Here is a 15,294-nt window from a genome sequence, read left to right as displayed (position 1 = left end):
TCGCATCCCCAGATAGCTCGATGTCCAGTAGAGTGAGAAACAAAACACACTAAAAACTTGCCACTAAAAAAGCCAGAATAGAGTAGCAGCAGAACCTGGTGAGGTCACAGGCCGTCTTCTAGAACACTCTCTTAGGTTCCGTTCTCTCCTCACTGGTCTACTATGGGAATATCTCATGTGGTACTGCTTGGGCCCTGCCTGTGGTTTCGAGGAGCATCTGACCCCAATCCCTCCCCCCGGACCCCCTCCGTACCCCACCCACACCCCTCTCTCAGTCGTCTCCCCCGCCGTAGAGGTCTGCCAGCTTCTTGAAGCGGGGGCCCCAGTCGTTGAGGTAGTCGTAGTCCTGGTCTCCTGAGCTGGAGGAGTTGAGGGAGCTGACAGAGCCGGCCGTGGAGCCACTGCCCTCATAGTCAAACACCAGCAGGGAGTCATAGGGCGGGGCCGTGGGGTCGTTGTCCGCCGCCCTCAGACCCTGAGAGAGAGAGACAGAGAGGGTTAGTTAACACTGAGGAGAGAAAGGCAATAGTGATTATACTGATGGCATGCTTGTTGCTAAGTTTGTTATGAACTGTGCTGTTATGAACTGTGCTGTTATGAACTGTGCTGTTATGAACTGTGCTGTTATGAACTGTGCTGTCACTGTGATTGCTCCTTGGTATAGAAACTCAAACATTAGAACACTTATATAGTATTTTGAGATAAATTACTTCTGATGTCTAATAGTTAACGTACGTCGTTTATGAAGTCTCCGATGTCTCCAGGGTGGGGCAGGCTGGGTCTGACGGGGTACTGGGACTCAGCGATGATGGGCCTCTCGTCCACCCTGCGCACCCCCACTGGTTTACTGATTATGTGCTCCACAGACTCAGGCTGCTGCAGCTGGCTCAAGTCATAGTCCTGCAACACAGAGCAAGGAAGGAGACTCAGTGGGACTGTAAGAATGACTGAGGAAGTGTCTGAGTGCTATCACAGTTATTAAATATGCCATCTTCATCATCATTGTTGTCGTCGTCGTCGTCATCACCGCCATCATCTCTATGGCTGTGTTGTTAGATGAAGCCTTGTGCATGTGTAATGTGTATAACACTGACCTGGTCCTCCTCTCCTCCTCCCTCCTCGTCGTACTTCAGAATGTTGTCTCTGACGTCATCCTCTGGGTCGATCAGCAGGGGCTTGGCCTGACGCTCCTTCTCCCTGCGCTTCATCCACATCACAAACACTAGCACCAGGACTGCAACATACAACACACACCACAATACAACACACCAGGAGTTACACAACACCCCAGACAGAGGAGTGAACAGGGATATATCAGAGGTGGTGTGTGTAATGTACATGTAATGTACATGATATACAGTACTTAGTAGTATGTTTATACAGACAATGACTCCTACAGCACAGGTGTGCGTGTGCGTGTGTGCGTGTGTGTTTATAAGTGTGTATTATACTCACTAAGCAGTATGATGATACAGATGAGTATGGCTATGATGGCTCCGGTCCCCAGTCCGGAGGCAGCCACAGCTCCGGTGGTAGTACAGTCTCCGTTGTCATCACACGGACACACCTTGACCTTTATAATGGACCTGTTAGAGAGGGGCGGGTTACCGGAGTCCGACACGATGATGGGAACATCATACACCTCTGCATCCAGGTAGGGAATCCTCAGTCTCAACTGGGCATAGTCACCTGCACATAGTCACACAGACACAATGTCCAGTCACTGCTAGAAGCATATAGCAGTGGTGTAGAAATAAACAGTTGAACACTCCAGAGTTTTACTGTAGTCATCTGTGGCCATGTGAGCAGTACTGGCAGAGATACAGTACATGCAAATACATACAGAATAATACACAGGTAGTCACTGTAGCGAAATAGACATGCAGGCAGGCAATCATCTGCAGCACAATATCTCCAATCATATTTCCAACTAAAACAACAGTATATTTCCAACTAAAACAACAGTATATTTCCAACTAAAACAACAGTATATTTCCAACTAAATACTTCCAACTAAAACAACAGTATCGGACTGCCAACAGAAATGGTGTTTACATCAACATGTACAGATGACATCTTGTCTATCAGGGCAGGGAGATGAATGGATGTGATCTGTCACAAAGCACACAAGTCATACGTCAACATGAGACAGAGCCATTTACTCTCTAGGAGAATAGTGACATATAAGAGCTCCTTTATACCACAGGCCATCAGCCTGAGACCACACCATGTCATCTGTCACACAGAAGCAAACACACAGGGAGCCAGCATCCACACACACATCAGACAAGATTTAGACAATATAAATCAACAGCATTTAAATTTTAACATTTCAGTCATTTAGCAGATGCTCTTTTCGAGAGTGACTTACAGTTAGTGCATTCATCAACCACATATGGTGGGGCTCCCGAGTGGCACAGAGGTCTAAGGCACTGCATCTCAGTGCTAGAGGCGTCACTACAGACACCCTGGTTCGATTTCAGGCTGTATCACAACAAGCCTTGATTGGGAGTCCCAAAGGGCGGCGCACAATTAACCCAGCGTCGTCCGGGTTTGGCCGGTGTAGGCTGTCATTGTAAACAAGGATTTGTTCTTAACTGACTTGCCTAGTTAAATAAAGGTAAAAAAATATACACTACCGTTCAAAGTTTGGGGTCACTTAGAAATGTCCTTGTTTTTGAAAGAAAAGCTAATTTTTTTGTCCATTAAAATAACATAAAATTGATCAGAAATACAGTGTAGACATTGTTAATGTTGTGACTGACTATTTTAGCTGGAAAGGCCTGATTTTTTAATGGAATATCTACATAGTCGTACAGAGGCCCATTATCAGCAACCATCACTCCTGTGTACCAATAGCATGTTGTGTTAGTTAATCCAAGTTTATACTTTTAAAAGGCTAATTGATCATTAGAAAACCCGTTTGCAATTATGTTAGCACAGCTGAAAACTGTTGTTCTGATTAAAGAAGCAATAAAACTGGTCTTCTTTAGACTAGTTGAGTATCTGGAGCATCAGCATTTGTGGGTTCGATTACAGGCTCAAAATGGCCAGAAACAGGACTTTCTTTTGAAAGTCGTCAGACTTTTCTTGTTCTGAGAAATGAAGACTGGCAGCTTCATTAAATAGTTTGAAAACAAAGGAGAGCCGCACACTCTAGGAGCTCAGATGCAAAAATTTTATGTCCAACGTTATACCCTGATGAAGACAGCTTGGCTGTCGAAACGTTGGACATAACATTTTTGCATCTGAGCTCCTAGAGTGTGCGGCTCTCCTTTGTTTTCAAGTTTTCTACTCCGCTGGCCAGCACCTCGCCTAAATAGGTGTACGTTTCTTTTTCTTCTAGCTTCATTAAATAGTACCCGCAAAACACCAGTCTCAACATCAACAGTGAAGAGGCGACTTCCGGGATGCTGGCCTTCTAGACAGAGTTGCAAAGAAAAAGCCCTATCTCAGACTGGCCAATAAAAAGAAAAGATTAAGATGGGGAAAAAGAACACAGACATAGGAACTCTGCCTAGAAGGCCAGCATCCCGGAGTCGCCTCTTCACTGTTGACGTTGAGACTGGTGTTTTGCGGGTACTATTTAATGAAGCTGCCAGTTGAGGACTTGTGAGGCGTCTGTTTCTCAAACTAGACACTAATGTACTTGTCCTCTTGCTCAGTTGTGCACCGGGGCCTCCCACTCCTCTTTCTATTCTGGTTAGTGTCAGTTTGCGCTGTTCTGCGAAGGGAGTAGTACACAGCGTTGTACGAGATCTTCAGTTTCTTGGCAATTTCTTGCATGGAATAGCCTTCATTTCTCAGAACAAGAATAGACTGACGAGTTTCAGAAGAAAGTTATTTGTTTCTGGCCATTTTGAGCCTGTAATCGAACCCACAAATGCTGATGCTCCAGATACTCTACTAGTTTAAAGAAGACCAGTTTTATTGCTTATTTAATCAGAACAACAGTTTTCAGCTGTGCTAACATAATTGCAAGCAGAGATGTTGGACTACAGAATTTGAACTATGACACACTACACCTCTAGCGGAGATCCCATGTCTTACCGCTGATCCGGGAGATGGTCCAGTTGCGTCGGACGCTGGAGGGGTAGGAGGGCAGCTCGAACACAAAGGGTCCCACATGGGGGTCAGCGTCGGCATCGGAGGCTGTGATGTTGACCTTGGAGCGGGGATTGGCGCGTTCACACAACTGGGCCTCCTTGGGCATCATCACCGGAGCATTATCATTCACATCTATCAGATGGATCTGCAGAGTACCTGTTCCACTGGCCGGGGGAGAACCTGACAGGGGGGTGCGAGGGGAGAGAGAGAGGCGGGAGATAAGGAAGAGAAGGAAGAAGGGGAGAAAGGAAGAGAGAGACAAACAATACATTTGATGACGATAGAAACTTCATGCATATACACAGCACAGCCGCAGGAAGTAGGGGTGCCCACCCCAAAACATCTTCCCGCTGCCGTATGTTATACAGTGTCTAAAAATCACTTGACGTCAATTGAATTTAATTTGGAGTGGAGATATAGAATGAAAATAGAAGAGAGCAAAGGGACAGAGGGAGGGGAGATGAGGAAGAAACAGAGAAAGAGAAAAATGAGGGAGCTGAGAGAATATTGAGAGAGGGTTTGAGAGTGATGGAAGAATACAGTATGCATTTGTTCTAAAAGCTCCCAGTGATGACAGCCATAACAAATGAAACCGCACATAAATATGTCACTCTGCGTGAGTCTGGAGCTCAGCACTCTCAGAGGACACATGAAACGACTCTACTGGAAAGCACCACATATTTCCCTTACACAGGGGCTGTTGTTAAAATGCACTGAGGCGAAACAGACCCTAACCTACAATATACTCTGACAACAAACACACCATAATCTACAATATACTGTGACAACAAACACAACCTAACCTACAATATCCTATGACAACAAACACTCCCTAACCTACAGTCTATGAGAAACAGACTACTATAACTTTGTATAGCCAACTGACTATCATGGAGTATTTAAGCAATAAGCCCCGTGTTGCGTCGTGCCTAAGAACAGCCCTTAGCCGTGGTATATTGACCATATATCACAAACACCTGAAGTGCCTTATTGCTATTATAAACTGTTTACCAACGTAATTAGAGCCGTAAAATAAATGTGGTATACGGTCTGATATACCACGGCTGTCAGCCAATCAGCATTCAGGGCTCAAACCACCCAGTTTATAATTTCTGCTAAGTAACTGATGCTGCACTGTCTGCATGAATGGAGTTCACCCAAGCTCATCACACTGAGGAGATCCATCTCTGTTTTCTATTACAAAGTAACGCTTTGCATGAGCTACAGATACTTTATGTAAAGGTCTATTGCCTCAGCACAGCAGAGCACACCGTTGACTGCTTGTCTGTTGTGATTGGTTCGGTGCTTTGTTGAGCTCCTTCCTTAGTGGAGCAGAATGAATAAAAGCAAAATTCAATTAAAGTGGAATATATCCCCATGTAGACTGGTGTCTGGAATCAATAGGCAATCAACAGCTTGCTTGCCTAAATTCTGTGCACTCGAGGGCAGCACACCTCATTCCCGCAAACCAATCCTTAATATCTCTGTGGTACAACACCACCTGTGCCCTCTCTCTCAAACACAGAGAGTAAGCACCTCTATTTGTAATGGGGCGATTGGTTTTAGAGTACTTCACCGATCGCTATAGCAGCTTCGACAGCACTCACCTGTGGCACATTTAGACAGATATTTCACTCCTCTCCACAGTACACAAGGGATGCATTTAGCAGGCAACATACACACTGATGCAGTACGCATGCACACATACACACATGAGGACAGACACACACACACACACAGAATTACCACATGCACACACACTCACTTACCAGACTTACCATTGTCGGCAGCCAGGAAGGTGGCCTCATAGATGTTGTTCCTGACGTACATAGACTCCCTGTCCAGCACCGCCATGGTGGTGATCTGACCATTGGTCCTGTTGATCCTCAGCCAGTTAGCGGGGTCAGACAGCTTGGAGTACCTGCAGACACAGTAGAAACTTTTACAACATATCTAATCCCATAGTGTTAATGGCTTAATATATCCTTCAGTACAAATAGAAGTAGAATTGGTGAATACCCTGTATCTAATCTTAACTTTTCCTGTAGTCCACGATCAGCTCCTTTGTCTTGCTCACATTGAGGGAGAGGTTGTTGTCCTGGCACCACACTGCCAGTTCTCTGACCTCCTCTCTATAGGCCTCTATATCTTATCCTTGTCGGTGATCAGACCTACCACTGTTGTGTCGTCAGCAAACTTAATGATGATGTTGGAGTCGTGTTAGGCCACGCAGTCGTGGGTGAACAGGGAATACAGGAGGGGACTAAGTACACACCCCTGAGGAGCCCCAGTGTTAAGGATCAGCGTGGCAGACGTGTTGTTGCCTACTCTTACCACCTGGTGGTGGCCCGTCAGGAAGTCCAGGATCCAGTTGCAGAGGGAGGTGTTAAGTCCCAGAGTCCTTAGCTTAGTGATGCGTTTTGTGGGCACTATGGTGTTGAACACTGAGCTGTAGTCGATGAACAGCATTCTCACATAGGTGTTCCTTTGTCCATGTGAGAAAGGGAGGTGTGGAGTGCGATTGAGATTGCGTCATCAGGAAGCAGTATGGTATTCTTGCAGCTTGGTTTTGCCAGGCAAAGTTGACAGCTAACAACAAATGAAGAGCAATTTGCACAAACTAATGACTATGTAAGTGGAGATATTAATTAGAGATACAGGAGCTTACTTTCATGCAGGTAACACTGCCACATGAATTCAAAAGTATAGGTCTATATTTGTCTCCATAAATCAATGTAAATCAATGTGATTATTCCGTTAAAAGGCATTTGTCACAGTGTGGAGAGATGGAAAGATACACTACATGACAAAAAGTATGTGGACAGCCGCTCGTCGGACAGCTCATTCCAAAAGCATGAGCATTAAATGGAGTCTCCCCTTTGCTGCTATAAGAGCCTTTCCACTAGATGTTGAAACATTGCTGCGGGGACTTGCTTCCATTCAGCCACAAGAGCATTACTGAGGACGAGCACTGATGTTGGGTGATTAGGCCTGGCTCGCAGTCGGTGTTCCAATTCATCCCAAAGGTGTTCGATGGGGTTGAGGTCAGGGCTGTGTGCAGGCCAGTCAAGTTCTTCCACACCAATCTTGACAAACCATTTCTGTATGGACCTAGCTTTGTGATTGTGGCAATTGTCATGCTGAAACAGGAAATGGCCTTCTTCAAACTATTGCCACAAAGTTGGACGCACAATCGTCTAGAATGTCATTGAATGCTGTAGCGTTAAGATTTCCTTTCACTGGAAATAAGGGGCCTAGCCCGAACCATGAAATATAGCCCCAGACCATTATTCCTCATCCACCAAACTTTACAGTTGTCACTATGCATTCGGGCAGGTAGCGTTCTCCTGGCATCCGCCAAACCCAGATTCGTCCGTCTGACTGCCAGATGGTGAAGCGTGATTCATCAGTACAGATAACGTGTTTCCACTGCTCCAGATTCCAATGGTGGCGAGCTTTAAACCACTCCAGCCGATGCTTGGCATTGCCCATGGTGATCTTAGGCTTGTGTGTGGCTGCTCAACCATGGAAACCCATTTCATGAAGCTCCCGACTAACAGTTTTTGTGTTGACATTCCTTCCAGAGGCAGTTTGGAACTCGGTAGTAAGTGTCGCAACCAAGGACAGACGATTTTTACACTTCAGCACTTGGGGGTCCCGTTCTATGAGCTTCTGTGGCCTCTCACTTCGTGGCTAAGCCGTTGTTGCTCGTAGACATTTCCACTTCACAATAACAGCATTTACAGTTGACCGGGGCAGCTCTAGCAGGGAATTTGGTAGCATCCTACAGTATGACAGTGCCACGTTGAAAGTCACTGAGCTTTTCAGTAAGGCCATTCTACTGCCAATGTTTGTCTATGGAGATTGCATGGCTGTGTGCTCAGTTTTATACACCTGTCAGCAACAGGTGTGGCTGAAATAGCCGAATCCACTAATTTGATGGAGTGTCCACATACTTTGTATATATAGTGCAAATATAGAGACAGAGGTATAGAGAGATCAGGTGCCTGGTGGGAGGAAGTTTGATGCTGCTGCTGCTGATGATTATGATGAGTCTAATTAGAGAACACGCTGGAGGATGACACAGGTTAGCGAGTGCCAACGAGATGTGTGGGAGATTATGGCAGCTAGGCAGCTAAATCTATCTCCCGCTAATGAAACACACTCTGCCACATTTAGACTCCTGCAACCATGGAAATCCTGCACTCCAAGGGATGGAGGGAGGTAAAGACAGATAGATACATATCAATGTTTCGATTTGGTGTTCCTTCATGGGGATATCAACAACAGAATAGAAGGCAAAATAACAGGAACTTGAGAGTTAGAGAGAGTCATGCCAACAGACTTGGATGTCAGTTTGGATTTGGTGTCCCTTGACAGGTGAAACAGAGGTCTCTAGTTGGCATGAGAGGCCCTGTCATCTCTTCCCATGCTACGGTGGCACCCCAGGGGCACTCAAGCCTCTCTCTGACACCCAGCTGGCAGAGGCTGGCACAGGGAGAAGGACACACAGCTGTTGGGGAAGATCTATGATCCATCCACGCATGCCACCACTTCCCTTCAGTCTGAAAGTGAAATCAGCTGGCAAATCAGACCCTGTCCAACTCTTTCTTCTCCTCTCCTCTTCCTTCCCCTCTAGATGAGCGAGAACGAAGGGAGGAGGAGGCATGGGGCAGGAGAAAGGAAGAGGAGTCTCTTCTGGTGCGCACACACTGTAGATCCTCACGTCATCTGTCGGGCAAGGTCACTAAAGTGAATCAGCCAGTGGAGTCCAAACATGAACTGCCTGTCTGCTGCCACAACATCTCTGGAGAAGACGGGAGCGCTGACTTCTCATCAATAAAAGAGAAAGAAAGAGACTGAGAAAGGTTTGAGTTAGAGAGAGAGGGAGGCGAGAGAAGAAGACGAGTTTTGTGGCTCTCAGAAGACAAAATAACAGTGAAAGAGTAAGTTCTCCATTTATGAGAAGAACTGGTGTTTTTAGAGTTTATTTGTTTGCCTGCACCGCATCAATTCTCTAACATTTCCAGATTGCCTTTGTGTACGGGTGTTAGGCTGAATTTAGAGTGGAATTGATTGGTGCTGAATCTGGGGATGGAGTGGCTAGAGTTGCTCAGTGACCTTTGACCCGGTGAGTATGTGGGAGTTCTCTCCAGGGAGGCCCACTGGGTCGATTTAGAGACAGCACCATGCCACCCCACTCAGGGAGTATGGCCCCGGATGCAAGCAATAGAGGGATCGATGAGGAGAGAGATGGAGAGAAACAGGGGTAGAGAAAGAAATTGTGGCTGGACACACAGTCCAGCTCATTACGATTGAACCTTTGCTCTTGTCGCTAGGCAACATGAATTTATTGGACCTTGGTTTTGGGAGCGGTTCAGTTAGGGATTGCAGTGTTTCAGCCTCACGAGAGAGCAAATCCATGCAAAATACCATCAGCATCTATTCTAAAACAGTGAACATTCAGTACCTGACAGTTTGCTGGATGAAGAGGTCAGGGTCTTGGGCAGCAAACACGGTGAGTGTGGTGCCTGCAGGGACACCCTCCTCAAAACGGATGGACTTGGGGTTGGTGGGGAAGACAGGGGATTCGTTGACGTCCTGTACGGAGATGGTGACCCCCGCTGAAGACTGGAGAGAAGACTGGATCCCACTGGCCAGGGGGGCCTTGTTAGAGACTATCACAGTCAGCATGAAGGCCCTGTTCTGCTCATAGTCCACCAGCTGGAGGAGGGTGGGGGAGAAAGATATGTAGGGAGGGAGGTTGAGAGTGAGAGAAGGCAAAGTTAAATAACAACTCAAATGCACCCATATCAATATGGAACCAAAGCACTTGGAGTTGTTTATGTAAAACAGTAAATGAGTCCCCTACCTTGACCACAGTGACCATGCCGTCGTTGTTGACAGGGTTGGTGCGGATGAGAAAGTGACCCTGGGGGTCTCCGCTGGCGATGCGGTACTGGGCAGCCCAGTTATGGCTGTGGGGCTGATCCCTGTCAATCACTGTCAGGTTGGCCACCACCACATTCATACTGTTCTCTGGGACCTCCCCCGAAAACTACAGACAGAGAGAGGGTGTGAGTTAGGGAGGGAGTAAGTGAGATATTTGTAAGAATTTGGATAATAGACACACTGTTTTCATTATAGCCATTCCGTTCCTTATACTGCTGAATGTCTGTGTGGAAATATTTATTTAAACCAATGGATTTGTTCAATTAAGTGTTTATACATTTACATTTAATTCTGCGCATTTACCAATTAAGCAGTTAAATAAGTAATGCAATTAAATAGATTGCATGGACCATCTTTGGGTAACGATCTTCATTATATTCCAATCTAAAACTATTCAGTCTCACTAAATGATAGAGGAAACTCAGCAGAAACAGCATACACAAAAACCTACTGTACAGGAATCTAGTCCAACTAACATCGCAAAGTTACATTCTGCAGCAGTCTCTTTATTAATCAAGAAACACAAACACACAACACATACTGTACACACACACACAGCTGTCATTGTCAGACAATAATCTGTGTTTCCTCTTGTGATGCGTTAACTGGTTTATGGTGTGTGACTGGCAGCTGCTGTTCCATCTAATGACTTCATCGTGGCGCTGTGGCTGCATCCAAACCCCCCTCCCCCTCTTCCTCCTTCTTGCCCCCTGTCCCCCGCAGCATCGCCACGCCGCTAAGCACAGAAAAAAATTAATATGCACATTATCTGTAGTGTGTGGGCTCCTCTATTTCAATTTCATCCCGAGCTTCAACACAGACAGGAAAAAAACTTTCCAAGCTTGTCTGACAACATTGGGAGAGAGAGGGGGTGAGCCAGAATGACATGTGGTTTTAAAAACCTTTCTAATTGGATAATGGGCTCTGGGTAGATGTCCTCACCATTGAAAGTAACAGGTGGTATGTCTGCTAAGCAGCCAGAGAAAAACAGATCCCAAAGGGAACCTCCATTGGTTACTAGTTAGGGAACTGGAGCTCCCAACATGGGTTCATAAAGGCAAGAGGATAAAAGTGCATAGTTAAATCAGAATGCTTTAGTAAACTCCAATTCAGGTTGAATTGGAACGGAATCCATCTAGTTCAAAATTCAATAGACCCCAACCACTGAACTGCTTTTAACCACAGAGTTGGAGACTGAATTGAGAATAACTGAATAATATAAGAATTGAGCCTGGAAAAAGAGAACACTGCTGTTTCAGAGAGTAGTACTGCATTATGTTTCCCCTTTCTCACAAGAGGATCAGCAACTCAGCATGAATCTATGGGCTCTTTTAATGTTCTCAATAGAAGCATAGTATTGGTTGAAAACAACAACAGGAACAAAAAGGCAATAATGTTAGCAAGAATTGTGAATAAAAATGCCCTTAAAAACAACTCTTGAAATTCTTCTCTCTGAGTAGAATGGTGCACAGTTAAATGTGTTTTAATGGTTATTATATCCTCATTGTGATGGTAAAGGAGCCCTAGGCATTGGCAACACCAACACACTTAATTTCTGTTTTTCACGTCACACAAGTGCCACATGCAGTGGTACGTCTACTATCACTAATAGTCACACTTAGTGTTGTGCTAACAATCATGCCACTAACTGTCCTTCAGTAATACGTTTCAGTAAAACTAGTCTGTTAGACAGAGGTTCTACAGGTAAACCAGGAATAGCATGAAATCAAGGCATACTGGAATCTATCTGGCTGAGATTTTAACATATGAACCTACAGACCACAGCTCCAAACACTCACCATTATGGATGTGAATTGAAAATGTCGACAGGATTATAGAGTTTAGTTTGAGTGTAATGCACTTGATTAGATCACACCACCATAACACTAGGAGAGAGAGATTATACAGTCGCTGAATGCAGCCTAATGAGTTGTGGCAAGTACCATTGTCTTTTTGTTTTTCACATAATGACAAACATCACACTCATATTCATGCCCATGTTCTGAAATGAATAAAACATTTGTCTTTTTTCAAATTAGAAGCAATATATCTGCTTGGATTACGCCCCCGCAAGCAATTTTACTTAATTAGTGTGCTTATGTTTTCTCTCCATCTCCCATTGAGAGATGCACATTCTTTCCTGTGTCTGTCATACACAAATAATTACTGAACTGCTCCAAGTGGAGTTTGCTGTGTGGGAAGAGAAGAAAAGGGGTTGACAAACAAAGCAACAGAGAATCTGCTAGGAAAATGGAGTGTGTTTGTTTCTGTCTGTATATGTGTGTGCCACGAGTAAAGCTGTCTGTGTGTCAGACACAGCAGTAAGACAGTAAGACAGCTGTCTCTATGACTAACATGTCCTCTCCTGTCCCCACTCCTCTTCTCTTCCTCCCTCTCCTGTCTTCTGCAGTCTACACCAACATAACCACTGTCCCTCCACAACAGAGGCCCATCCATCTGTTACTGTTGGAACACACAGTTTGACACTTGTGTTCCAAACCATGTTGCCAAAGTTTGTTTCTTTCTCCTTCTTTGTCATCCTGGTTTGTTTGCTATTATAATGTGTTATCTATCTTGCAATGCCACGCGGTTCTAAACACTGAGGCAGTGAGGATACTCAACACTCTCTCTCCACCCAACACCATGTCTGATACACCAGGGCCTACAACAGCAGACAGAGGCTGTTGTGGAGAGAGTAGAGACCATGTGGAGTGGAGAGGAGTGTGGCAAGGCAGTGCATGTGTGTGTGCCTGTGGAAGTTTGAGTGTTCCCCTGTGAGAGGGGAGTGAGAGAGACAGGACAGAGTGGTCCGAGGCGAGGCGTTGTTCAGTGGGCTAGTCTGTGACAGCTGGGGCCTCTTATCAGAGCATCCGGCTGGAACTACGCTGCTGCTTGCCTGGCACACTCCTCTCTCTGCAGATGGATGGACACAGAGACAGAAAGAGAAGAGAGAGGGAGAAAGAAAGAGAAAGAGAAACCAACGAAGGGAGAGACAGACTACTCCTCCCTTTTGACACACACACACACACACAAACACACACACACAATACGGAAGACAGGCTGCCTCCAGTGCGGATGTGTATGGGACTGGGGCTAGACGCCTGCAGGCAAACCATGGTCACCAGAAGAGCGAGGGCTTCTACCATCACCAAATAGAATGCCTATGATCATTCTCTATCCCCCCTCCCTTTCTGTCCCTCCATGTTGCTCCGTACCACTCCCCCTTAACTTCAGTAGCTCCCTCTTTCTCTCTTTCCCTTTGGCCCCTTTCTTCTCCCTATTTTTAGACCTGTTTTTCTTTGCCTACTGTTTATCTCTCCACATGTCTCTGTCCCTCTCATCTGTACAGCTCTCTACCCTCCTGTCAAAGAGCCATGACCTTATGTTCTCTAAGATAGCATCAGACACATGGACTGCATCTACAGCAGAGTTGGGGCACTGCCTTGTTGAATATCCATCAGCTGATGTTATCCTGTCATGAAGACAAATGTGTGGCCCTACAGTAGAGGTCAGTCCTGGGGTGGACAGGTGACTCACCGTCCTGGCGGTCAGCTCGGGAGGGTTGTCGTTGATGTCGGTCACAGAGATGAGGGCGGTGGCCGTGTTTGACAGGCCAAAGTTCAGGTTCCCCTCCATGTCCGTGGCCTGGACGATGATGATGTACTGGGACACTTTCTGGAAAGACACATCAGATCAAGTGGGTGAATGAATGAATAATCTTTCAGAGTATGTGGGGGCTGTAACTGCACTGTCACACCCCCTCATCTCACATAAAAGCATATATTCACACAAACAGTTTGCACCATTGCAACATAGAAGAGGAGTATCACATTTGCAGCTCTGACACAGCACCCCTGCCAGCATTAATAGCTCTGAGCCTGACACACACACACACACACACAAGAGTGAAGGCTTAGAAAGTGAGGGAGCTATGAGCGAGAGTGAAATGCTCATCCATTACAGCCTACAAGCCCTGCTTTCAACTCTCTGAGCAGCTCTGATCATCACTCATTCTAATGGAGGTGCCGGCACTTTAAGAAGAACAACTGTGCTGCAAATATTATAGAGAGTGAATGGACATTGTTTAGCCCAGTTAGAGAGAATAGCTAGAGGCAGTGCTACAGCACCGACCGCCATTGAAAGAACAGTCAATCATGACATCTGACAGTAGAGAAGACACAGCACATTGAGTCATTGTTCTCTCCTCTCTATTTTGTCATTCTCTGTCACACACACACACACACACACACACACACACACACACACACACACACACACACACACACACACACACACACACACACACACACACACACACACACACACACACACACACACACACACACACACACACACTTCGGCTGTCCATGGTGCTGAAGGTTCACTGCAGCGATAGTGTCTTCCTCTCTCGCTCTCCAGTCTCCCCTGTTCTCTCCCTGTAGGCCTCTCAGAGACACCACTCCTCTCTGCTCTCATTAATCCATCTGGCTAAACCCCCTATGGTGCTGGTGTGGAGACTGGACGTCAAGGACAGGTCAGTCAATGTGAAGAGGAGAGGAGAGGGAAGCCCATCCTAGCCTGCTGTGTCCAGCCTTCCACCATTCAGCAGCCCTGCTATCTGCTATCACTGGGCCAGTTCTGCACTGTTGAGAGCACAGCCTATAACAGCTCTGGGGTCAGGACCTGAATCCCAGAAGCATTGATGGTGGAACCCATGGGGCCATCTAGTGAACCCTGATGGACGTCAGTAAAAAGCTGGGGAAAAATCAATTCTCTCTCTCTCTCTCTCTGCTCAGGGAGCAGTGTGTTTAATAGTCAGGTCAGGTGATCCAGAGAGGCGTTTTAAAGCACTTAAACTCGCCCAGACTCATTTAAAGTTCTGCAGAGTCATTAGGACTCGCTCCACATGTTAACCTGAACTAGACCAGCTCTATGAATAAAAACTCAATATGGGCTGCTCTTTATTACAGTCATAATGAAATATCAATACCATCTTTTCTCATAATGCACTGCAGTAATAGACCCTTTACACTCTCCCCAGACTGCCTCACTGTGACTCAGCCACATCAAGGTATCAGTAGTCCTAGATAGCTGCTGTCCAGTGGGTATCCTGACTCTGAGCAGGGAAAGGTGAGTTAAGCCTAACAGCAGGTGGCACTCTCACACAGTAGGGAAAATGGGACATGCTGTCCTGCAGCACTTTGTTCATCACCTGAGAGTTGAGAGAAGTTGATC

At 46.0% G+C, this 15,294-nt stretch overlaps 1 protein-coding gene across 3 annotated transcripts in view; it reads right to left on the bottom strand.

The window, feature by feature from the left end:
* Positions 1–268: 268 nt before the first annotated feature.
* Positions 269–15,294, bottom strand: part of LOC139557124 (cadherin-4-like) — a 344,376-nt gene continuing 329,350 nt past the window's right edge. For 2 of the 3 annotated variants that reach the window (XM_071371506.1, XM_071371525.1), the window contains exons 9-17: positions 13,597–13,734; positions 9,980–10,165; positions 9,578–9,831; positions 5,877–6,028; positions 4,051–4,287; positions 1,456–1,689; positions 1,095–1,234; positions 736–900; positions 269–475 (exon numbers count right to left, since the gene is read on the bottom strand). In XM_071371506.1, the coding sequence (XP_071227607.1) occupies positions 272–475; positions 736–900; positions 1,095–1,234; positions 1,456–1,689; positions 4,051–4,287; positions 5,877–6,028; positions 9,578–9,831; positions 9,980–10,165; positions 13,597–13,734 (1,710 nt within the window). In that variant the 3' untranslated portion in view covers positions 269–271. The remainder of the gene's footprint in view (positions 476–735; positions 901–1,094; positions 1,235–1,455; positions 1,690–4,050; positions 4,288–5,876; positions 6,029–9,577; positions 9,832–9,979; positions 10,166–13,596; positions 13,735–15,294) is intronic. The other variant, XM_071371515.1, reaches the window with a different exon arrangement.

This window comes from Salvelinus alpinus, chromosome 2 (assembly GCF_045679555.1).
Source record: "Salvelinus alpinus chromosome 2, SLU_Salpinus.1, whole genome shotgun sequence".
Classification (NCBI taxonomy): Eukaryota; Metazoa; Chordata; class Actinopteri; order Salmoniformes; family Salmonidae; genus Salvelinus; species Salvelinus alpinus.
The sequence above is the reverse complement of the archived record's forward strand: the minus strand, read 5'-3'. Positions and strand labels throughout refer to the sequence as shown.